This window comes from Schistocerca gregaria, chromosome 8 (genome assembly GCF_023897955.1).
Source record: "Schistocerca gregaria isolate iqSchGreg1 chromosome 8, iqSchGreg1.2, whole genome shotgun sequence".
NCBI lineage: Eukaryota > Metazoa > Arthropoda > Insecta > Orthoptera > Acrididae > Schistocerca > Schistocerca gregaria.
In genome coordinates, this window is record NC_064927.1 from 478,596,890 (window position 1) to 478,623,653 (window position 26,764).

The following is a 26,764-nucleotide window of genomic DNA, read 5'->3' on the forward strand; positions in this document are numbered from 1 at the left end:
AGCATTAGGATAGCAGGGAAAGACCTACAGTTACATCCCACATGATGTAGGAACTGCCCATACAGCTGGCCAAACCTTGGAGCATCTCCGCGGGTGACGAAGTTGTTAGCAGAGGTCAGTGCGTTGTTGGCTCTGACTGTCAGTGTGCGATTGGTTTTTGTGAGGAGCCCTCAAGTCTAAGGGTACCACAACAACCCTCACAGTCTTCAGGAACTGCAGAACATTCCAGCAGTCCGGCTTCGATCCGCTTCAGCAACTCTCTGACGAGGGCAGAAAAGTACCGGGAGCTGCACGGTGGTCACTTTCAGCTTCTGCTACAGTCACGTTAGTGCTGTATTTCCCTTCCTCTTCTGTTTTTCTCTGTTCGACCGACCACTTTTACTTGCCACACCCTGCATATGTGCATATGACCATCCCATGACCTTTGTCACCTCAGCCTAATGCACCCTACTTCCTGTTCGTGTGTCCCAGGTTACAAAATACGTCCGTTTGGAGTTTCTCCTTCTGGGAAATAGCCACCGTATCGCCTAGTCAGTGCGTATCACTGCTACTCCATAATCTCTGATAACACCTCGACTTATCAGCCCGGCGCCACGAGGTGAGGCTCAAAAGCGACTTACACTCGCTAACCTAACCCGCAACAAGCGGGTATTTCCTGCTGCGACCACACACGCCGAGTAACAACAGGTAAGTTTCAACACCCAGTTACTGGGAGAATGTATAACAATCTACTGCGTAAGCCGCTACAGTTACCTAGCCTGTTTCACCTTAGTCTCATTTGTTTGTGGTTTATACCTGATAAAAGTTGTGCTGCACGAGTGATATACGTGTTCTGACACTTGACAGGCATTCCAAGCCTCGCAGAAATACCTGCAGCTCGACTACAAATTCCTGTTTGCAGTGCTGTATGCCATCATCATTATCATCGGTGTTCTGCCAAAAGGCAGGTTTTCACATGGAAGTTCTCCAGGCTGTCCGGTCTTCTGCCATCCTCTTCAGGTCTCCATAATTTCCTCTTCCCTTGTATCTCCTTCTTCCTCTCAGTTTTCTCCCACAAACCAATCCTTCCAAAGCCTCTGCTAGCAAGCACTCCCTCCTCAATGAATGTCCGAACCAGTTCTTTTTTCTTTCTCTTACAGCCTTCAGCAGACATTTTCTCTCACCAACCCTTTCCAATACTCTTTTACTACTCACTCTTTTCATCCAGCTTATTCTCTCCATTCTCCTCCACATACCAAATGCTTCTAACCTTTTTTCATCCTCTCGCCTCAGCGTCCATGTTTCTGCCCAATCTAGTGCCACAGTCTGGACCAAACATTTGCCAAGCCTTTTCCTTAGTTCTTTATCTAATTTGCCACATAAGAATGTCCTCTTTCTGTTGAATGCCTCCTTCGCTATGACAATTCGAGTTTTCACCTCCTGGTGACATCTCAAGTCTTCAGTTATTGTGCTTCCAAGATACTGAAATGCACTTACGTCGCTAATGGTAAATTATCCTGTTTTAATACTGAACATTCTGCGTCGTGTACTGATGACCATACTCTTTGTTTTTGCTGTGTTTATTTGCATCCCATATTCCACACAAGCTTCATTCAGATCTTTCAGCATGTTATTTACTGTCCGCTCACTTTCTGCCACTAATACCATGTCATCAGCAATTTTATACCTTCTATTCTCTTTCCACCAATACATATTCCTCTTTTCCCATCTAAGCTTTTCGCAATAATCACTTCAAGGTATACGTTAAACAACAGCAGGGAAAGGTAACAACTTTGTCTAACACCTCGTCCAATGCTGCTTCCTTCTGACATTTCGTTTCCAATCCTTATCCTTAATTTCTGGTGCAAATATAGGTTCTGTATCAGTAGTCTCTCTTTCCAATCTACTCCTTTCCCCTTCTGCTGTATGCCAAGATCTAGTAAATAGTCTAGTCAACCATTTTGTGGTACACCACTTGGGATGTTAGCAGAGCACGGTTTCTGATTCGCTAAACACGCCTACTTTAACTTAAATTTATCGACTGGTATGTATTCGTTGGAGACGAATAAATGTATTCAAATGTAAAAATAGTCTTCGTTCTATTACGAACGTAATAATCACGGGTAGAGCTAATTATCAATGACAGGACGACTCGTTTATGAATCAGCTTACCTATTTGTGAAAACCGTATCAAAATCCCTACAATAGTTCTTAGGATTAGCCTTCGCATACAGACACAATAACATCGCTGTTCTCTGCAGTTTTGCCATCTGGTTTACTGCTTTTCCCGTCAGATATCGCCTCCTCTGTAGCTGACCATCTAGTAGCTCCTATCACTGCCACGAGATTTCGTTCCCGACACCAGTTAAATTAGAAACGCGCAACGAAACCTGTATCACGTGCTCACCGTAACTACACTCTGAGATGACAAGAGTCATGGGATGCCTCGTAGCCGGCCCGTGTGGCCGTGCGGTTCTAGGCGCTTCAGTCTGGAACGGCGCGACCGCTACGGTCACAGGTTCGAATCCTGCCCCGGACATGGATGTGTCTGATGTCCTTAGGTTAGTTAGGTTTAAGTAGTTCTAAGTTCTAGGGGACTGATGGCCTAAGGTGTTAAGTCCCGTAGTGCTCAGAGCCATTTGAACCATTTTTGATGCCTCGTAATATCATGTCGGAACTCCACTTGTCCGGCATAGTGAAGCAGATTGACGTGGCATGGACTCAACAAGCCATTGGAAGTCGCTTGCAGAAATATTGAACCATACTGCCTTTATAGTCATCGTAAGTCCAAAAGTGATCCCGGTGCAGGATTTGCAGCACAAGCTGATCTCTCGAATATGTCTCATACATTTTCAATGTGATTGATGTCGGGCGATCTGGCTGGCCAGATCTTCTCTCGAATTGTCCAGAATGATCTTCACACCATAAGCGAATAACTGTTGCTCTCTGACATAGTACATTACCATCGATAATACTCCATTGTTGTTTGCGAACATGGAGTCCATGAATGGTGCAAATGGTCTCCAAGTACCCGAACATTATCAATTCCAGTCAATGGTCGGTTCAGTTGGACCAGAGGACTGAGTCCCTTCCATTAAAATACACCCCAAAGCATCATGGAGCGACAGTGTCTTGCTGACAACTTGAGTCCATGGCTTCTTGCGGTCTGCGCCACACTCCAACTCATCAGCTGTTAGCAACTGAAATCGAGACTTGTATGATCAGGCCACGATTTTCTAGTACTCTGTGGTCCAGCCGATATAGTCACAAGCCCAGGAAAGGCGCTAAAGGTGATGTCGTGCTGTACTCGCGCCGGTCATCTGTAGCCATAGCCCATTAACGCAAAATTTCGCTATATCGCTATACTGCCCTAACGGAAACGTTCATCGTATGTCTCGCATTACTATCTACGATTGATCACGCTGCGTTGCTTGTCTGTCACCATTGACAACTCTACGCAAACGCCGCTGTTCTCGGTCGTTATGTGAAGGTCGTTAGCAACTGCGTCGTCCATGGTGGGAGGTCCTAAAATTTGATATACCCGGCACTATTGGCATTGTGAATCCCGGAATATTGAATTCCATAAGAATTTCCGAAATGGAATGTCCCATGCATGTCGCTCCAATCATCATTCAATGTAAAAAAGTCTATTAATTCCCGTTGAGAGGCCATACTCACGTCGGACATTCGGAAATCTTTTCCACGTGAACCACTTGAGTACAAATGACAGTTCTGACAATGCATTGCCTTTTATACTTTGTATACGCGATAGTACCGCCGTCTGTATATGTGCATAACGCTAGCTTTCGTCACCTCGGTGATAATGCGCGGTGTGTCAAATTTAATGTTCCTTTAATACATCTTCATCCACTTTGTGATCCAATATGGTACAAACGGTATTTCATATCAAGAATTTCATTTCACAGTTTCTTGGGTTTTTCGTATCCTTTTCCTTTAACGTCCCTGATTCGGCGTCACAGGTCATCAAAGGCGTATTCTGCTCCTGGACTAGGTGATGTTTGATTACGTTATTAATGACGCCCACAGTTTTTGTATACCTCGTGGCTTTTCCAGGTAGGACTGTTTCTTCCAAAAAGGACAGTTTATCGCCTGATTAATTTGAATGTGTTCACTGTGAACGTGGTTCGATGAAGCGTCTGCCAGGCACTACAGTGTGATCGAGAGAGTATCCATGTAGGTCTAGATGTAGACGTGTGCCGGTAACCTTATATGTATGTTGCTGAGAAGAAATAGTACGTACCATGTAGGTTCAAAAATGGCTCCGAGCACTATGGGACGTAACATCTTAGGTCATCAGTCCCCTAGAGCTTAGAACTACTTAAACCTAACTAACTTAAGAACATCACACATATCAATGCCCGAAGCAGGATTCGAACCTGCGACCGCAGCAGTCCCGCGGTTCCTGACTGCAGCACCTAGAACCGCACCGGCCACCGCGGCCGGCGTACCATGTAGGATAGGAACGTTTATGCTGAAAGATAAAGCTTTTACTCAGGGAATGGGCTCAAATAGTAAACAATGCAGACTCTATAACACAACGTAAAAATAGCGACTGCCTTCCCTTATTATCTACTTCAATTTAAGTTTTTAAAGGAAATAAACTGTACAGTCAGATCCAAGACACTATTAAATTCTGAAACGATGTTGTAAAGAATAAAAGACACTGTGGTGAGGCTATCGACGTTGACATCTATTTGTCTTTACAGGTGTAGCAATACAGCAAGAAATCTGATAAGTAGGATGCTAATGCCTCGCTCTAAAGAAAATATAGAGGTCAAATCTCATCAACATAGTAATGTTAAATAAGTAGCTACGAAAATATCTTGTAGAAAAAAATATTTCATTATAATCGTAACTTTCGGTAGTCTGTGAATTGCGGTGTAAGTGCGGCACGTGCCGCAAGCAGGTGAATGAAATTCTGAGACGTCGTATTCAAGACTGACGTCCTAAGGCCGTCACTTCCGACCTTGGCGAATACTACTCATTACCAAGAACGACCCACTTAATCAGTTGACCAGTGAGGGCGCATAGGCTCCTCCGATACTGATGACGATAGCTTCCCGTGTACTGTTGACCTTCTCCCGCTGTTCTGTGTGTTATCTTCTGCTGTAGAGCCAACGGATGTAGATAAATATGCCTTCAAGTAATCTATCAGGCATGCGAAGCGATGATTTGCGATCAGTTTATTGCCTCCAATATCTACAATAAGTCACAGCTGCAAAATACTAACGCGAATTCTTTACAGATGAATGGAAAAACAGATAGAAGCTGAGCTCGGGGAAGATCAGTTTGGATTTCGTAGAAATGTTGGGACATATGACCCTACGACTTATCTTAGAAGAAAGATTAAGAACAGGCAAACCAATTTTTCTAGTATATGTAGACTTAGAGAAAGCTTTTCACAATGTTGATTAGAATACTCTCTTTCAAATTCTGAAGGTTGCAGGGGTAAAATACAGGGAGCGAAAGGCTAATTACAATTTGTACAGAAAGCAGATGGCAGTTATAAGAGTCGAAGGGTATGAAAGGGAAGTAGTGGTTGGGGAGGGAGTGAGACAGGGTGTTATTCAATCCGTATATTGGTCAAGCAGTAAAGGAAACAAAAGAAAAGTTCGGAGTAGGTATTAAAATCCTTGGAGAAGAAATGAAAACTTTAGGTTCGCCGATGACACTGTAATTCTGTCAGAGACAGCAAAGGACTTGGAAGAGCAGTTGAACGGAATGGACAGTGTTTTGAAAGGAGGGTATAAGATGAACATCAACAAAAGCAAAACGAGAATAATGGAATATAGTCTAATTAAGTCGGGTGATGCTGAGGGAATTAGATTAGGAAACGAGACACTTAAAGTAGTATAGGAATTTTGCTATTTGGGGAGCAAAATAACTGATGATGGTCGAAGTAGAGAGGATATAAAATGTAGACTGGCAATGGCAAGGAAAGCGTTTCTAAAGAAGAAAAATTTGTTAACATCGAGTACAGATTTAAGTGTCAGGAAGTCGTTTCTGAAAGTATTTGTATGGAGTGTAGCCATGTATGGAAGTGAAACATGGAAGATAAATAGTTTAGACAAGAAGAGAATAAAAGCTTTCGAAATGTAGTGCTACAGAAGAATGCTGAAGATTAGATGGGTAGAGCACATAACTAATGAGGAAGTATTGAATAGAATTGGGGAGAAGAGGAGCTTGTGGCACAACTTGGCTAGAAGAAAGGATCGGTTGGTAGGACATATTCTGAGACAGTTTAGTATTGGAGAGCAGTGTGGAGGGTAAAAATCGTAGAGGGAGACCACAAGATGAATACACTAAGCAGATTCAGAAGGATGTAGGTTTCAGTAGGTACTGGGAGATGGAGAAGCTTGCACAGGACAGAGTAGCATGAAGAGCTGCAACAAACCAGTCTCAGGACTGAAGAACACAACAACAACAACATCTACAAACGTAATTCAATTATTAGGCGCACCGCAACAGCAGCTGCCCACATTGATGAACGTCGTTAAGTAGAGACAAGGAGCGGAACAACATCTCTCTTACACTTGTTTGCTTCTTCTGCAAACGTCGATGAGAAACCTTTCTCTCGACTCGTGATAATGGTAACACTTTTTTGAAAATGTAATTTCTCCTGCGAGCGCCGATCAACTAAAGCTGTTACCAAACTAAAGCTATTACCAAACGCAAAAGGGAGAGAGGGCGGCGATGACTTTGATAGTGGATGTACTCTCCTCCAACATACTCTGTACAGTATTTGCAAGCATATGCCTGGCTGAGATAGCTTAAGAGGCAACAGTGTTCGCAGATATCTTCAACAAAAGCTGCTCATATTAAGAAATGGATCAGCGATTACTGTTTCGGTCCGATACTGTGGAATTAGGAAAGTTGTTTGGAGAACTCTGAAGACAGTATACTGTTAACACAAAGACTTCCAGTGTCTGTCGACTGCGGAAGGACCTGGACGAGACGTCATATGGGAGCAACCATACAGTAAGGTTGGTCAGGAAATGTTTTTTTTGCATGCCTTCCCAGACGTCTCTTTCAGCTGGGAATGTACGAAGTTTAATAGTCATCGTTTCTGCTTTCGGTTTCAACATCGACATCCAGTCATCGATCACCATCAGTAATCCACCAGATACATCGATTTGTCTAACTTCGAGGTAAATTACAAAATTTATTGCATGGGTAAAAAGTAATATACACATGTATGAGACGTCGAATGCGTTATACAATAAGAACAGTTCTAATAACCGAGACAACTTTTTGCCTGTTGATTTTAGAGGCAATATTTTTGAAAGAGTTGCTGACATTGTGTTTATGCCGATCTTGAGAGCAGTCTTCCAAATGCTGACGTTCTGACTATATCACGCAAAATCTGTGTACAGTTATTACATCTTTGGACTGGCAGTACGGATGAAGCGAGTCTGGACTTCTAATGGCGCTTTTTCAGACCTTTAACTGTGATGGTAGGTCCATTTCTGTTCCAGTTTGCAGTGTTTTGTCTCGAGTTATTTTGAACAGATACAGGCATGTAATTGATGGTTTTCATTGCTATTGAACATACTAAATATCTTGAAAATGTAAGTTATGGCCCTTTCATTGGCATTTTAAAAATGAACCTCATAATGTGGTCTGCTATTTTTTCCTTCAGTCGGAACTTTCCAACCAACTTCCTCCAATTACAACAGTCGAGTCATACATTTTATTGACCAGTTACTGTGACCTATTATGTACTGAATTCCCTTATTATTTTTTATGTTTCCTGTTTTTAGCCTACAAACCTGAATAATAATCACAACAAAATGTATCACACGAGGATATAATCTTTCGAGGTGACATTCTTTGGATAAAAGTTTCTAGGATTTCTTCATGAGTTAGATTTGTATGTTAATTCAATCTTTCAACATCTCCTGTCGTCGTCAGTAGTTATCTGTCGCAATAATGGACCGTGTGATACTATTGTAGTTAGGTGGTGTGATTTTTCAGCAGGGCAATGCACACCCACACACGGCTACTGTAATGCATCGAGTTGCTCGTGCTGTACAGCAACTGCGCTGGCTAACAATACCACCGGATCTCTCGCCGATATCGAACGTGTATGGGGCACGATGAAGAAGGAACTTACTCGTTCTCCAGAGTCTGAAACAACAATTGCTGAATTTCAACAAAAATGGCAAGGTGATTGAGACAAACTGTAGCAGGAAGCCATTGGATACCTTTATGATGATTGGCATGCGAGAATTCATGCATGCACTTCAGCCAGATTATTGATAGGACTGTCTGGACATGCTTAACAGTGACACGTGTGTTTCATTTGGTCTGAAACTATCAGGTGATGAATTACAATGAAGACCTACTTGTTACATTACTATTCAATATGACGACCGTTTTCTTGAGGGAGTTGCAGTTTTTTTACCAACAGCGTATGTATTCAACAATGTACTAACAAAGATTGAATCAATTGTTTAGTTATCAAGGGTGGTTAGTGAAGATTCTTTTACGAAACCTTTCGATACTTTCACGTTTGTTTCTCTCATTATCTGAAAATGTTCTTTATGTTGTACGCACAGGTAGGCAGGTTCTTGCTTCGCAGACGGAAGGTGAATACGTTGCCACAACCGAGAAGCTGTTGATCGGTCTGTTGCCTTCTGCATCTTTTCTTTTCCTTCTTTGTTCTTACTGGAAGCAATCACATCCGTTAACTTTGTTGGTATGTTACCCTACTGAACAAGAACCAAAAAAGGTAAAAATAGAGGAAACATCGTTAAGTCGTAAATTTTTGTACATTGCTAGGAAGAAGTGTGCTGGACAACAAACTAAAAAGCCTGACCGGTGGCATGTGACCCTTCGGATGGGGATGAGGCTAGTAATAGATTCTTTTGACGTTCTTCTCGAATAACTCGAAAATCGCTGCTCCTAACGAAAATATTTCCCGTAAAAAATTAAAATACATTAAATTCCCTACAAACAAGATAATGTACATTTACTTCCTAGAACTAGTAGTTCCCGCGTTGCAGGGAATGGAAAAATCGGACGTTGTTCATAATATAGTATCGACGGTACAAAATGAATACTTTTCTTTAAATGAACTGGATTAAAAAGAAATGTCAAAAGTGTAAATCTCGTGTAAGCGGGGGGTAGACGTATTAAGGGATAACCTGTGTTCCGTAATTGTGACAGGGTATATGGGGCAGACGTGTGGGGCAGAAGTGCGGAGAAGGCAGGCTGCTGGATTATGCACATGTGTTCAAACTGAAGAGCGAGCAGGTGTTTCGCCACTCTGTCTGCCTCAGTACATCACGAGATGCAACAACAGGGTGTCTCACAAACTCATATCAACCTACCACAGCACGCCCAAATTGAAGCACTGCCGACGCAGTGCGCATTATCGCCGTAGAGTGTTTGTTACGCACAACATGCGTTAACAGTACACGGAAAGCAGATATGAGCTATGAATAACACTGACGCAAGTAACGCATAACGACAGAAACTATGCAAATCTCTACATAGCTAGAGATCAAATTGATTCTTAGTCATCCTGTGCGGCATCTGTAGTGTTTTTTCCAGTAAACACGTATTTCCCACTCGATGTTCAGTTCACAGACAATATATACCTCCCCAGCATTTCCTGTCCAGTTCTCTTATGTGAGTTGATGAACACCGAGCTCCTTTTTAAGTACTGGAGATATTTTCAGTTTAATAAGTGAGTACTTATTTTGATTGTTTCGTACGCTGTAACGTAAAAATATCTGAACAATTGCCAGAAATTCAGTAAATTATTTTGCAAGTTCCCTTCACTTAACTTTTAATCAACCTTTACCAATTTCTACTGAAAGAACATCACCTCAAGCTACTTCTCCTTTTTTTGTAGATCAATTTACTGAAACAATTTGAGCAGCCGTCTTCGGTTGTTTGCAGATGACGGTGTCGTTTATCGACTAATAAAGTCATCAGAAGATCAAATCAAACTGCAAAACGATTTAGAAGAAATATCGGAATGGTGCGGAAAGAGACAGTTGACCTTAAATAACGAAAAGTGTGAGGCCATCCACATGACTGCTAAAAGGAACGCGTTAAACTTCGGTTACACGATAAATCAGTCTAATCTAAAAGCCGTAAATTCAACTAAATACCTAGGTATCACAATTACGAACAACTTAAATTGGAAGGAACACACAGAAAATTTTGTGGTGAAGCAAACCAAAGACTGCGTTTCATTGGCAGGACACTTAGAATATGTAACAGACCTACTAAGGTGACTGCCTACACTACGCTTGTCCGTCCACTTTTAGAATACTGTTGCGCAGTGTGGGATCCTTACCAGATAGGACTGACTGAGTACATCGAAAAAGTTCAAAGAAAGGCAGCACGTTTTGTATTGTCGCGAAATATGGGAGAGAGTGTCACAGAAATGATACAGGATTTGGGATGGACATCATTAATAGAAAGGCGTTTTTCGTTGCGACGCAATCTTCTCACGGAATTCCAATCACCAACTTTCTCCTCCAAATGCGAAAATATTTTGTTGACACCGACTTACATAGGGAGGAACGATTACAAAGATAAAATAAGGGAAATCAGAGCTCGTACGGAAAGGTATAGGTGTTCATTCTTTCCGCGCTTATACGAGATTGGAATTGTGTGAGGGTAGTTCGATGAACCCTCTGCCAGGCACTTAGATATGATTTGCAGAGTATCCACGTAGATGTAGATGTAGATGTAGAGTAGAAATGGCTGACAGTTTTCCTTAAATATCTTGGGACGGGGTCGGGAGTAAGAACCGATTTTGCGGTGACACTCAATTACGTCATAAGAGCTAAGTATCCCGGAACATGGAATCAAACATTAATTTTCTGACGAAACTAATAAACTACTTGCGGTGTTCAGTAAGTAAAGCAACAAATTTGTTTCCTGAAAGCAGGTTGATTTCTTTCAGGACTCAAAAACACCATGTTTTCCCCCACTCTTTTGGCTACAAACCCCTGTTTTTCAACATAACCTCCGTTCATTGCGACGGCCTTACGCCACATTACTGGGAGACTCTGTATGCCCACATACACTCTTTGGGTCGACGTCGGAGGCACCGTGGTGCTGCCTCAGTACACTCATCCTCATCCTCATACTGCTTCCCGTGGAGTGCTTCGTTCATTAGGACAATCAGACAGAAATTGGAGGGTCCGAGACCACGGTTGTAGGGCAGATGAGAAAGAGCAGTCCAACGAAGATTTGTGAGCTCCTCTCGGGTGAGCAGACTTGTGTAAGGCCTTGTGTAGTCATGCAGAAGGAACAGTTCGTTAGCGAAGCGCCCGCTGAAGTCGTTTCTACCATTTCCTGAGGGTAGCACAATAAACTTCAGAGTTGATCGTTACACCATGACGGAGGGCATCAAACAGAATGGTCCCTCCAGAGTCCCAGAAGATCCTCGCTGTGACTTTACCGGCTGACAGTGCGGCTTCAAACTTTTTCTTCGGAGGAGAAGTGGTGTAGCGCCACTCCAGTAATTGCTGTTTTGTTTCCTGTTCGAAGTGATGAACCTATGGCTTATCACCTGAGACGACGTTCTACAAAAATTATTGCGACCAGCCTTGTAAAGCGCAAGAAATTCCTCACAGATGGTCTTTCTTGATCTGTATGGTATTCTGTTAGACGGCGAGAAACCTAACGGACACACACCTTTAAAAGAGTACCCCGCCTGGTGCACGGTCATCGTTCAAATGGCTCTGAGCACTATGGGACTTAACTTCTGTGGTCATCAGTCCCCTAGAACTTAGAACTATTTAAACAACACTAACCTAAGGACATCAAACACATCCATGCCCGAGGTAAGATTCGAACCTGCGACCGTAGCGATTGCGCGGTTCCAGACTGTAGCGCCTAGAACCGCTCGATCACACCGGACGGCTGCATGGTTATGTCAGCGGCCGGCCTGCATGCAGATCATCGCACAGATTTGCGCCACTTTTCTGCGATGAAGATAGAAGCCCCTCCCAACAACTTTCCATGCTTTTGTTCACTGCTTGATTTCTGAGATTTCTGTAAACGTTCTTTAAGTGCCTATGAATATCTGAGATGCTCTGGTTTTCTACATCTACATCATACTCCGCAAACCACCTAATTGCGTGTGGCGGAGGGTACTTTCGGTACCACCATCTGAACCCCCAACCCTGTTCCACTCGCGACCTGTGCGTGGGAATAATTGTTGTCGGTTAGCCTCTGTACTGGCTTTAATTTCTCGAATTTTTGCTCGTGGTCAATAGGCGAGATATATGTGGGGGGGGGGGGGGGGGGAGGTAATATGTTGTTAGATTCCTACTGAAATGTGCTGTCCCGAAATTTCGATAATACATCTCTCCGTAACGCACAACGTCTCACTTGTAACGTCTGCCAGTGGAGTTGAGCATTTTCGTAACGTCTGAACGATCCCATGACGAAACGCGCCGCTCTTCATTGGATCTTCTCTACCTCCTCCATCAGTCCTACCTGATAGGGATCCCATATAGATGAACAATCCTCAAGAACCTGGCAAACAAGCGCCTTATACGCGAATTCTTTCGTGGATGAGTTACATTTCCTTAAGATTATTCCGATGAATCACAGTCTTCTGTCTGCTTTTTCCCACTATCTGTTTTATACGGTCATTCCACTTAAGATCGCTCTGGATAATTACGCCTAGATATTTTACGGCAGGTGTTGTCTCCAGCTGTTTGTCATCAATAGTGTAACCGTGCAGTAGTGGATTTCTTTTCCTATGCATGCTCTGGATAATTACGCCTAGATATTTTACGGCAGGTGTTGTCTCCAGCTGTTTGTCATCAATAGTGTAACCGTGCAGTAGTGGATTTCTTTTCCTATGCATGCGCAATATGTTACATCTGAAACTTCCTGGCAGATTAAAACTGTGTGCCGGACCGAGACTCGAACTCGGGACCTTCGACTTTCACGGGCAAGTGCTCTACCAGCTGAGCTACCCAAGCACGACTCACGCCCCGTCCTCACAGCTTTACTTCTGCCAGTACCTCGTCTCCTACCTTCCAAACTTTACAGAACCTCTCCTGCACTGTTTTAATCTGCCAGGAAGTTTCATATCAGCGCACACTCCGCTGCAGAGTGAAAATCTCTTTATGTTACATTTATTTACGTTCAGGGTCAACTGCACCATTCATCAGTTCTCTGCAGGTCGTTCTGCAGATTCGTACTACCTTCTGTTGTTGATACTTTGATAGTAACAACTGCATCATCTAGGAATAGCCTTAAAGATCATCCGACGCTTTCTACTAGATTATTAGTGCAGGGTGTACATAAAGTCCGAGAACACTTTCAATTATTTATTGCACAAGAACTAAACATTGCACAGATGTCAAACATATTGCATTTTGAAGAGAAATTGAAAGTTGTTTTTTTTTCAACCATTCGATATGCGAACCATGAGTGACCCAGCAGACGTCAATACGGTGATCGAATTCTAGCCATACCAGTCCCAGCATGGCATTGTCGACTGTGGCAGTCGCTTCCCGTATTCTCTCCCGGAGCTCTGCTACATCACATGGTAGAGGCGGTACATACACCAGATCTTTAATGTTTCCCCACAGAAAAAAGTCACAAGTTTGGGCAGCCCATTTTATGAAACAGCTGTCCCCTTCTGCAGGACGGCCGATCCATCGATGCGGCAGCTCCGTGTTCAGGCACCCACGAATGTCACGATGCAAATGGGGTGGAGCCCCATCCTGCTGCAAGATGAACGGAGAGTCCGACTGCATTTGAGGCATCGGCCATTGCTGCAACATGTCCAAGTAGGAATATCCAGTGACAGTGCTCTCGGTGAAGAAGAATGGCCCGTACAGTTTTCGACGTGAAAAGGCACAAAAATCATTTACATTTGGGGAACCAGTTTCAAATTCAATGCATTCGTGTGGATGCTTTGTGACTCAGATTCGACAATTATGCCTATTCACTTGTCCATTAGTGTGAAAAGTGGCTTCGTCGCTAATAATTAAGCGATCGACAATGCCATCCCCATCCTCATTCAACCGGTTGCAGCTGAGAACAAAACTCAAAACGCTTGTCTTTGTCGCCGTCATTGAGTTTATGCACTAGTTCCAATTTACATGGTTTCAGAGACAGCATCTGTTGCAAGACTTTCCACACTGTCATTGGAGCCAATTCGAGATCACGGAATGCACGACGCACCGATTTCTTTGGAATCTTTATGAATGTCTCTCGTACGTGCTCCACATTCACTTCCCTGACACTGGGACGTCCGCTTCTCTTTGCCGGGCAGAAGCAACCCGTCGTGCAATGTTTGGTTCCTGTGGAATAAATAATTGAAAGTGTTCCCGGACTTAATCTACACCCTGCATATATTGTGAACAGCAACTGCCCTATGACACTTCCCTGTGGTACTCCGGATATTACCTTTACATCTGTCGATTTTCCGCCAATAGAAACTCACTGCCAGCTCTCAGCTTAGAATGCATCTCCGTTGTAGGTACTATTTTGAAGGCTACGTATAGTATCCGCCTCGGGCATGGATGTGTGTGATGTCCTTAGGTTGTTGTTGTGGTCTTCAGTCCTGAGACTGGTTTGATGCAGCTGTCCATGCTACTCTGTCCTGTGCAAGCTTCTTCATCTCCCAGTACCTACTGCAACCTGCAAACCTTATGAATCTGCTTAGTGTACTCATCTCTTCGTCTCCCTCTACGATTTTTACCCTCCACTCTGCCCTCCAGTACTAAACTGCTGATCCCTTGATGTCTCAGAACATGCCCTACCAACCAAATCCTTCTTCTAGTCAAGTTGTGCCACAAACTCCTCTTCTCCCCAACTCTATTCAATACCTCCTCATTAGTTATGTGATCTACCCATCTATACTTCAGCATTCTTCTGTAGCATCACATTTCGAAAGCTTCTATTCTCTTCTTGTCCAAACTATTTATCGTCCATGTTTCACTTCCATGCATGGCTACACTCCATACAAATACTTTCAGAAACAACTTCCTGACACTTAAATCTATACACGATGTTAACAAATTTCTCTTCTTCAGAAACTCTTTCCTTGCCATTGCCAGTCTACATTTTATATCCTCTCTACTTCGACCATGATCAGTTATTTTGCTCCCCAAATAGCAAAACTCCTTTACTGCTTTAAGTGTCTCATTTCCTAATCTAATTCCCTCAGCATCACCCGACTCAATTCGACTACATTCCATTATCCTCGTTTTGCTTTTGTTGATGGTCATGTGATATCCTCTTTTCAGGACACTGTTCATTCCATTCAACTGCTCTTCCACGTATTTTGCTGTCTCTGACAGAATTGCAATGTCATCGGCGAATCTCAAAGTTTTTATTTCTTCTCCATGGATTTTAATACCTACTCCGAATTTTTCTTTTGTTTCCTTTACTGCTTGCTCAATATACAGATTGAATGACACCGGGGAGAGGCTACAACCCTGTCTCACTCCCTTCCAAACCACCTCCTCCCTTTCATGTCCCTCAACTCTTATGGCTGCCATCTGGTTCCTGTACAAATTGTAAGTAGCATTTAGCTCCCAGTATTTTACCCCTGTCACCTTCAGAATTTGAAAGAGAGTATTCCAGTCAACATTGTCAAAAGCTTTCTCTAAGTCTACGAATGATAGAAACATAGGTTTGCCTTTTCTTAATCTAGCTTCTAAGATAAGTCGTAGGGTCAGTATTGTCTCACGTGTTCCAGTATTTCTACGGAATCAAAATTGATCTTTCCCGAAGTCGGCTTCTATCAGTATTTCCATTCGTCTGTAAAGAATTCGCGTTAGTATTTTGCATCCGAGACTTATTAAACTGATTGTTCGGTAATTTTCACATCTATCAGCACCTGCTTTCTTTGGGATCGGAATTATTATATTCTTCTTGAAATCTGAGGGTATTTCGCCTGTCTCATACATCTTGCTCACCAGATGGTAGACCTTTATTAGGCCTGGCTCTCCCAAGGCTGTTAGTAGTTCTAATGGTATGTTGTCTACTCCTGGGGCCTCGTTTTGATTCAGGTCTTTCAGTGCTCTGTCAAACTCTTCACGCAGTATCATACCTCCTATTTCATCTTCATCTACATCCTCTTCCATTTCCATAATATTGTCCTGAAGCACATCGCTCTTGTATAGACACTCTGTATACTCCTTCCTCCTTTCTGCCTTCTCTTCTTTGCTTAGAACTGGGTTTCCATCTGAGCTCTTGATATTCATACAAGTGGTTCTCTTTTCTCCAAAGGTCTCTTTAATTTTCCTGTAGGCTGTATCTATCTTACCCCTAATGATATGCGCCTCTACATCCTTCCATTCCCCTCTAGGCATCCCTGCTTAGCCATTTTGCACTTCCTGTCGATCTCATTTTTGAGACGTTTGAATTCCTTTTCGTCTGCTTCATTTATCGCATTTTTATATTTTCTCCTTTCATCAATTAAATTCAATATCTCTTCTGTTACCCATGCATTTCTACTAGCCCTCGTCTTTATACCTACTTAATCCTCTGCTGCCTTCACTACTTCATCCCTCAAAGCTACCCATTATTCTTCTACTTTACTTCTTTCACCCATTCCTGTCAATTGTTCCTTACGCTAACTAGGTTTAAGTCCAGGGGACTGATGACCTCAGATGTTAAGCCCCATAGTGCTTAGAGCCATTCGAATCAACTGAGCTACGTATAGCACCGCATCGTGCGAACTTCATGAATGTATAGGGCATGAAGCAGCAATATTCCACGAATCCTTCTGCGTTTTTTTCAACCGAAATTGGCCGAGAAAAGGATGTGTTGCATTATTTATTCAGCGTCCCTCGTGTATCACAGTAAGTTGTCGTATCCAGTAATATGCGAATGTGCATAGAGTGGAGTTCTGACTCAACCGACTATTTTGGCCTAGGCTCTCCCGCCCGACTGATTTTGCTTCATTGACGTACCACATCTAGTTTACTAATATGGTTTGAAAACGAATTTTGTGTTCTATGCTCTGGGCTACCTAACTCACATGGCTTACTTACACGGCACCTGAGGTTGTGATTTTCATTGGCACGAAATCAGTTGTGGTATAGTAATAAAAAGATTAAATACAGCTGAAGCCGCTTTTTAATCTACAACATGATTATTCACAGCTGTAGTGGCCCTGTTTACAAGATAACCTTAAACATCCCGACTCTGACAGTTCCGAGGCAAATTAATACAGTAAGGTGCGTTACATATCTACTTAAGCCTTCCACGGAGACTCTTAGCGAATGGAAGTTCTTGTCAGAATTACATTGTGACCTGATTTGTTAGTAAAACAAGTACAACAGTAGCAATGTTTTTAGTAAGCTAATACACGTGCAAAACACACTTTGTATATTGATAAACGTTTTCTCTTCCAGACATGGCTCTCACGGAAGTCGTCAAGAACCCACCCTTCATAATTAAAGCTGTCACACTGGTGAGTTTTCTTCGACCATCAATGTACAGAATGCTGTTTCCGAAAATGATTATTAGTTTTAACAAGTAAAACTAAACATTAACAACAAAGGCAACATGCTACATTAATTACCAGTCGTAAACGAACTCCAGGCAAGTACTACACGTTTTATTTACGCTATCGACTGATATTACTATCAATATAGTGGCCCTACCACTAGCGCCATTCACGTGTGAATCCAGTCAGGAGATATCCACGCTGCCAGTGTGTTCCCAGAACTACTCTCATTCATAAATGGTCACAATGCCCATATAGTACAAAGGACAGAAAGTTGACTGAAACCAGACGTAAACAGTAATGAAATCGTAAACTCAGATTGGAGTGTATACCGCAGAGACAGGCTAGACAGTGAAGGGGGAGGCGTGTTTATAGCGATAAGAAGTGCAATAGTATCGAAGGAAACTGACGGAGATCCGAAATGTGAAATAATTTGGGTGAAGGTGACGGTTAAAGCAGGCTCAGGCATGGTAATTGGATGTCTCTATAGGGCCCCTGGCTCAGCAGCTGTTGTGGCTGAGCACATGAAGGATAATTTGGAAAATATTTCGAGTAGATTTCCCAACCATGTTACAGTTTTGGGTGGAGATTTTAATTTGCCGGATATAGACTGGGAGAATCAAACGTTCATAACGGGTGGCAGGGACAAAGAATCCAGTGAAATTTTTTTAGGTGCTTTATCTGAAAACTATCTTGAGCAGTTAAACAGAGAACCGACTCGTGGCGATAATATATTAGACCTCCTGGTGACAAACAGACCCGAACTGTTTGAAACAGTTAACGTAGAACAGGGAATCAGCGATCATAAAGCGGTTACTGCATCGGTGATTTCAGAATTAAATAGAGACATTAAGAAAGGTAGGAAGATTTTTCTGTTTAGCAAAAGTGACAAAAAGTAGATTTCAGAGTACCAGATGGCTCAACACAAAAGTTTTGTCTCAAGTACAGATAGTGTTGAGGATCAGTGGACAAAGATCAAAACCATCGTACAATATGCGTTAGATGAGTTTGTGCCAAGCAAGATCGTAAGAGATGGAAAAGAGCCACCGTGGTACAACAACCGAGTTAGAAAACTGCTGCGGAAGCAAAGGGAACTTCAGAGCAAACACAAACAAAGCCAATGCCTTGCAGACAAACAAAAATTAAACGAAGTGAAATGTAGTGTGAGGAGGGCTATGCGAGAGGCGTTCAGTGAATTCAAAAGTAAAGTTCTTTGTACTGACTTGGCAGAAAATCCTAAAAGATTTTGGTCTTATGTCAAAGCGGTAGGTTGATCAAAACAAAATGTCCAGACACTCTGTGACCAAAATGGTACTGAAACAGAGGATGACAGAATAAAGGTCGAAATACTAAACGTCTTTCTTCAAAGCTGTTTCACAGAGGAAGACTGCACTGCAGTTCCTCCTCTAGATTGTGGCACAGATGACAAAATGGTAGATATCGAAATAGACGACAGAGGGATAGAGAAACAATTAAAATCGCTCAAAAGAGGAAAGGCCGCTGGACCTGATGGGATGCCAGTTCGATTTTACACAGAGTACGCGAAGGGACTTTACCACCTTCTTGCAATGGTGTACCGTAGGTCTCTAGAAGAGCGTAGCGTTCCAAAGGATTGGTAAAGGGCACAGGTCATCCCCGTTTTCAAGAAGGGACGTCGAACAGATGTGCAGAACTATAGATCTATATCTCTAACGTCGATCAGTTGTAGAATTTTGGAACACGTATTATGTTCGAGTATAGCGACTTTTCTGGAGACTAGAAATCTACTCTGTAGAAATCAGCATGGGTTTCGAAAAAGACGGTCGTGTGAAACCCAGCTCGCGCTGTTCGTCCACGAGACTCAGAGGGCCATAGACACTGGTTCACAGGTAGATGGCGTGTTTCTTGACTTCCGATACAGTTCCCCACAGTCGTTTAATGAACAAAGTAAGAGCATATGGACTATCAGATCAATTGTGTGATTGGATTGAAGAGTTCCTAGATAACAGAACGCAGCATGTCATTCTCAATGGAGAGAAGTCTTCGAAGTAAGAGTGATTTCAGGTATGCCGCAGGGGAGTGTTGTAGGACCGTTGCTATTCACAGTATGCATAAATGACCATGTGGATGACATCGGAAGTTCACTGAGGCTTTTTTCGGATGATGCTGTGGTACATCGAGAGGTTGTAACAATGGAAAATTGTACTGAAATGCAGGAGGATCTGCAGCGAATTGGCGCATGGTGCAGGAAATGGCAATTGAGTCTCAATGTAGACGAGTGTAATGTGCTGCGAATACATAGAAAGATAGATCCCTTATCAGTTAGCTGAAAAATAGCAGGTCAGCAACTGGAAGCAGTTAATTCCATAAATTATCTGGGAGTACGCATTAGGAGTTTTTTTTTAATGGAATGAGTATATAAAGTTAATCGTTGGTAAAACAGATGCCAGACTGAGATTCATTGGAAGAATCCTAAGGAAATGCAGTCCGAAAACAAAGGAAGCAGGTTACAGTACGCTTGTTCGCCCACTGCTTGAATACTGCTCAGCAGTGTGCGATCTGTGCCAGATAGGGTTGATATAAGAGATAGAGAATATCCAACGGAGAGCAGCGCGCTTCGTTACAGGATCATTTAGTAATCGCGAAAGCGTTACGGAGATGATAGATGAACTCCAGTGGAAAACTCTACAGGAGAGATGCTCAGTAGCTCGGAACGGGCTTCTGTTGAAGTTTGGAGAACATATCTTGACCGAAGAGTCAAGCAGTATATTGCACCCTCCTACGTATATCTCGCGAAGAAACCATGAGGATAAAATCAGAGAGATTGGAGCCCACACTGAAGCATACCGACAATCCTTCTTTCCACGAACAATACGAGACTGGAATAGAAGGGAGAACCGATAGAGGTACTCAAGGTACCCTCCGCCACACACCGTCAGGTGGCGTGTGGAGTATGGATGTAGATGTAGATGTAGAATCGTAAATGTTAGGTTTCAGCAACTCAAGTGTTGATACAGAAAATTATTGTTTAGTTAGCAGCTAATTACTAAAAGCTGTAATGTACTGTCTGAAAGCACTACGAAAACACTTTTCTTGACGTACTACACTGATTAAAAATGTAGCTGGTTGTAGCCTCAGTTCAAGTTAATTAGAGGAGGTCCTAGATTACGAGGTTATAAGCAGTTTCTGGTTGAAAGGGTCTGTTGCATGCCTGAAGGGGTGTACTTCTCCATAACTTTGCGAGCTGATGTGTCTTGCGAACGTTTGCCTGAATGCCTGTTTCCTTTGCTTTCTCGCAAGCGTTATCCCAGTTACCACCGAATACTGCATTCCTAGTCAACAACTTTGGGGGATCATAGTTCACTTAGTAATGAATCTATTTCTCCCTATTTATTACTTCCAACTAATGTCTTCAGGGGCTGCAGTGGCCTAGCGCGTAGTGGATTCTATTTTCGCCAAGGGGTCCCAAGTTCAAATCCGGGGAAGGGGATTTTCATCTTTGCCGTCCACCCAGAACAGCCTCAGATCCACTCCTCCTGCTGTCGGAATGAATACCAGGGGCCTTTTCCATGTGAAGAGTACGGACAGTCCAGGGACGCACCAACAACCAACCCTCATCCTACTGCCGCGGGGTACAGAAAGTAAATGCATTCTAAGTGGAGTCTGGCCGGTAGGTCGGATACGGGTGTGCGCCACAGGAAACAAAAATGAACTTCTTCGCTGCAGTTAGCGTATAATAATGACGCAGCCATTGCACAGAACTGGTATCACATACTGTGGCCTCTAGTGCGATCTACCTGTTTGAGCTACTGAACGACAGTTTTCTATTCGTTAACATATTTTTTTCTTTTTCGTGAAGTCAGAAGCCATCAGGGGGAGGCGTGCTTGTGGCTACAAGTGAGGCATCTCCAGGCTATTTGTGCATTGCTTTAGGTACCTCATGTCGTGTTCATTACGATCATCTCCCAAGAAACGTTTGCACTCAAAAGCATTGTATTAGTGCATAACTTCGTAGAGTTTTCCCATAAGTTTTGTAACCACTACAGATACACATAACAGACAATTTTGTCATATATAGTATATTCTCCTGTACTCTTCACAACAGTCTACCATTGCTGGGTAACTTTTCGATTGCGCGGTTGTAGACGTAATGTGGTTTCAAGGCGAAGCCATGTTCGAAGCTCAAGGAAGTTCCTCGAAGGCTGTTTTGGTTCAAATGGCTCTGAGCACTATGAGACTTAACATCTGTAGTCATCAATCCCCTAGAACGTAGAACTACTTAAACCTAACTAACCTAAGGACATCACACACATCCATGCCCGAGGCAGGATTCGAACCTGAGACAGTAGCGGTCACGCGGTTCCAGACTGAAGCGCCTAGAACCGCACGGCCAAACCGGCCGGCTGAAGGCTGTTGGTTGTAACCGCCACAGGAACGGTAAGCACGACGACAGACAACCTAGGAAGATACTAAGATCAACAACGAAGTATTAAGCAATGGGGTCACAAGAGATAACCTATCGAAATTAAAACAACGTCCACTCGTAAACGGCAAGTAATCACATGCAACGTAAACACTATGTCTGTAAGCGAAATATCAACCGACTCGACACAAATACCAGACTGACTCGCTGAGTTCCTTTTTCTCTTTATTGTGATTTCATTCCCCTGCTCCATATGGGTAGGGGAGGGCTGTCAGCGGCACAATCCGCCATCTTTCAGCTGAGTGACATGACAACTAAAACAAGAATAAAATGCTACATATATAAGGCGATAAAAAAGGGGAACATAAAATAGAGAAAGGAGAGATAATTGAGGTAAAAATACACTGACAGTGAGATGTTCATGGGGGGACAATTAAAAAAGTCTTAAAACACAAAGAAGACACTGAATGCAGATGTGCAGGTTAAAAGTCGGCCACATTATTAAAAATACTCCAAAACAATACACTTAAAACCCACTTGGAGCACACACAGTGAAGTATAGAACTGCCAGGTGGGACTTGCCGAGGGAGAGGTTGGAGAGGATGGAAATGGAGGGGAGAGCAAGGGGTAGAAGGGGAGGCAGCAGGATGAAGAGAGTAAGGGTGTCAGCAAGTACACTAAGAGGCAGGAGACTGGTGGGGCAGAAGGTGAAGAAGGAAGACAAGGCAGGAGGGAGTGCAGAGACACTGAAGGGGAGCACAAGAGAGGTTGGGGGAGTAGGAGGGGAAAGCCGCTCAGGCGAAGGGAAGGGGAGGAGAGGGAGCCCTGAGGAGGTGGCAGGAAGATGGGGTTAGAGTTGGTAGGACTGGTAGATGTCAGGGTGAAGCTCATCGTCTGGGAGGGGTTGATGGTGGAAGTTGCTTTGGGAAAGGAGGTGGAGGGTGTGGGGATGGAGAGAGGGTGGAATACAGCAGTAAAGGCGCGGCAAAAGACTGGGGGTGGAGAGGAAGGGAGACACCAGGGGGTGAGAAGGATCAAGGGGGCGGACAATATATAGTGTGAGGATGTGTTCAAGGAAAAGGAGAAGGTGGGGTAAGGGGACGAGGTCGTAGAGAATGCGGGTGGGGAACGGAAGGCGGATGTGGAACGCGAGCCAGAGTGCATGGCGTACGAGGATTTGGAGGGCTTTATAGAACCGGGGAGGGGCAGAAATCCAAGCTACGCTGGCATAACAGAGGATGGAGTGGATCAAGGATTTGAAGATGTGAGGGAAGGTGGAAGGATATAGACCCCACGTCCAGCCAAACCGGAGTTTCAGGAGGCGGAGTCCGATGTGAGCTTTGTTTTGGATGGTAAGGAGATGGGCAGTCCAGGTGAGGTGGCGGTCGAGGGAGAGGCCAAGGTATTTGAGGGTAGGTGGATAGGACGGCCATAAATGGTGAGGTAGAAATCATGGAGACAGAAGGAGCGGGTGGTGAGGCCTATGATGTTCGCCTGGGTCTTGGAGGGGTTGATATGGAGGAACCACTAGTTGCACCAAGCAGTGAATTGGTCAAGGAGGCTTTGGAGGGTACGTTGGGACCGCTGACGGGTAGGATAAAGAGCTAGGAAGGCGGTCTCATCAGAAAACTGGAGAAGATGAGCAGGTGAGACTCGCTGAGTGAGAGACAGCCACCTAAATACACGACAGTGTATGTCGCTATTGGCCGCTGGGACCATGTGCTCCACAGTGGCGCCCTCACGTTAGACTCGGGCCAGGAGCTCGCGCAGCCACGGCTTACGGCGCGGCTGCTTTAGAGACCTCTAGTGGTCATTGAGTTTCGTGTCGTCTCGCGCGGATTCGAAACCCGTGGCGCTTGGTACCAGATTGTTCGATAGAGAGTGGGAAAGGTGAAAATCTGAGGGCGCAAGATCAGGTGAATAAGTGGGTGCGGAATGACTTCCCAACCAAAGTACAGTGTTTCTCTCAGTCTAGCTGAATGCAGGCGGTCTTTATCATGGAGTAGCATTACTTCGAGCAGAATTACAGGCCGTTGTTATTGGACTGCGTGTACAAGACGCCCAGTTGCTGACAGCAAATGTCAACAGTGAAAGGGACACCCCAGCAAAGCAATTCATAGTACACTGCACCGTCGCTGTTCCATCAGATCCTCAACATTATCTTTTGTCTGTCCTAGCAGGTCTTTGTACGTGCAATTGCTGCTTTCTTTGGGCTCAACCATACCTTTTCACGTCACCAGTAAATGATACAGGGCAGTAATGGTTGGTGTAGATCATAAGTCAATTGTCGATAAGCAAGCAAAACACTTACGGCCACATGCATATTTTTGTGATTTTCGCTTAGAGTTTGCGGTACCCATACACCGGATTTTTCAATCTTCCCCATGTCACACGATGATGGAATCATCACAGGTCATCAGATTTTCTAGTTCATGAGTACAATGATGTGGATCATTGCGGATTAGCATGTTTAAACGATTTCTTCCAACCTCGAAGATCTTCCTGAATGTGGAGAATCACTTAAGTCATGATCCTCATCAATAGTAGAAAACCGTTTTGTTGCCATGCTCTATCCAATGACATTGTCTCCGTACATGGCGCAAATGTTTCTGGCTGTCTTCACTACTGTCATCCCTGTACTGAAATCAGGCAGAAAAATATCTCAGATATGTTCCTGTTTTCCATTTGGCTCTCCATTTTCTAGCGTCTACATCTACATCTACATACATACACGCAATCCACCACACGGTGCGTGGCGAAGGGTACCTCATACCACAACTAGTATCTTCTCTCCCTGTTCCACTGCCAAACAGAACAGGGAAAAATGACTGCCTATATGCCTCTGTATGAGCCTTAATCTCTCTTATAGTATCTTTGTGGTTTTTCCCCGAAATGTAAGTTGCCACCAGTAAAACTGTACTGCAGTCAGCCTCCAATGCTGGTTCTCTGAAGTTCCTCAGAAGCGATTCACGTCTCCTTTCCTCTAGAGACTACCACCCGAGTTCCTGAAGCATTTCCGTAACACTTGCGTGATGATCAAACCTACCAGCAACAAATCTAGCAGCCTGCCTCTGAATTGTTTCTCTGACATCCCTCAATCTGACCTGATAGGGATCCCAAACGCTCGAGCAGTACTCAAGAATAGGCCGTATTAGTATTTTATAAGCTGTCTCCTTTGCAGATGAACCACATCTTCCGAAAATTCTACCAATGAACGAAGTCGGCTATCTGCCTTCCCCACAACTGCCATTACATGCTTGTCCAACTTCATATTGCTCTGCAATGTTATGCCCAAATATTTAATCGACGTGACTGTGACGAGCACTACACTACTAATGGAGTATTCAGACATTACCGAATTCTTTTTCCTACTCATCTGCATTAATTTAATTTTATCTATATTTAGAGTTAGCTGCCATTCTTTACAACAACCACAAATCCTGTCCAAATCATCTAGTATCCTCCTACAGTCACTCAACGACGACACCTTCCCGTACACCACAGCATCATCAGCAAACAGCCGCACATTGCTATCCACCCTATCCGAAAGATCATTTATGTAGATAGAAAACAACAGCGGACCTACCACACTTCGCTGGGGCACTCCAGATGATACCCTCACCTCCGATGAATACTCATCATCAAGGACAACGTACTCGGTTCTATTACTTAAGAAGTCTTCGAGCCACTCACATACTTGGGAACCAATCTCATATGCTCGTACCTTAGTTAGGAGTCTGTAGTGGGGCACCGAGTCAAACGCTTTCCGGAAGTCAAGGAATATGGCATCAGTCTGATACCCTTCATCCATGGTTCGCAAGATATCATGTGAAAAAAGGGCGAGTTGCGTTTCGCAGGAGCGATGCTTTCTAAAGGCGTGCTGGTGCATGGGCAGCAACTTCTCTGTCTCAAGCAAATTCATTATATTCGAAGTGAGAATATCTTCGAGTATCCTGCAACAAACCGATGTTCACGAGATTGGTCTGTAATTTTAAGGATCCGTCCTTCTACCCTTCTTATATACAGGCGTCACCTGTGAATGTGGAGCCAGGTCAATTCCAGTGGCGTGGGCAGCTGGACTGGGTTTCTCGGCTAACAACCATGACGGGAACACACCGATCCAGCTGGTCCCACATATTTTCGATTAGGCTTGAATTCGGGAAATCCAGTGAGGAGGGGAGTACGGTAAACTCATACTGGTGCTCTGCGAGCTGTGTAACACGTTGCATTGTCCAGCTGGTAGATGACACCGTGCCGAGGAAAACCAAACTGCATGTAGAACTGGGCATTGTCTACAAAGATAGATACACAACTCCGTTGATCCTTTGTGTCTTCCAGAATTGAGAAAGCACCTAGATAATGCACGAAAACACTACCCAGACCGTAACGCATGCAGTGCATCTGCTGTCGGACGTTTCACGCCATACACGCTAACGGTCATCCAGCTGATGGAACATAAAATGTGATTCGTGTGGAAAAGCCACCTTTTGGAAGGCCGGCTGAGTAACAGTGTGTAAATTCCAACCTTCGTCGCCAACAAACTTCAGTCAGCATTGCTGCATGAACCAGCCACCTGTTCCGGAGGCCCATACGTACCAAGGTTCCCTGAACAGTCGCTGAAGAGACACTGTTGCTAGCCTCTTGGTTAGTCTTGGCCGTCAGTTGCTGAACTATTGCACGTCCATTCTCCTGCAAACATTTCCGTAGGCGTCGTTCACCCATTTCATCATTGGCTCATAGTGCACCACAACTGCATTGGTGCTGGTTTTGGATGGCACCATTTTGCTATCCATGGTATTCTTTAACCTAAGTGGCGCACGAACAGTTTACAAACTTAACCGTTCCGAAAATGTTTCCACCCTCGTTCCGAAAGCCAGTGATCATGCCCTTTTAAACGCCATACAAAT

The 26,764-nt window shown here is 43.8% G+C and overlaps 1 protein-coding gene across 1 annotated transcript in view; it reads left to right on the forward strand.

Moving 5' to 3' along the window:
* The first annotated feature begins 613 nt into the window (after positions 1–613).
* LOC126284601 (uncharacterized) overlaps positions 614–26,764 on the forward strand; it is a 64,295-nt gene continuing 38,144 nt past the window's right edge. Inside the window, exons 1-2 of the mRNA XM_049983648.1 lie at positions 614–687; positions 17,361–17,419. Of these exons, the coding sequence (XP_049839605.1) occupies positions 17,363–17,419 (57 nt within the window). The 5' untranslated portion in view covers positions 614–687; positions 17,361–17,362. The remainder of the gene's footprint in view (positions 688–17,360; positions 17,420–26,764) is intronic.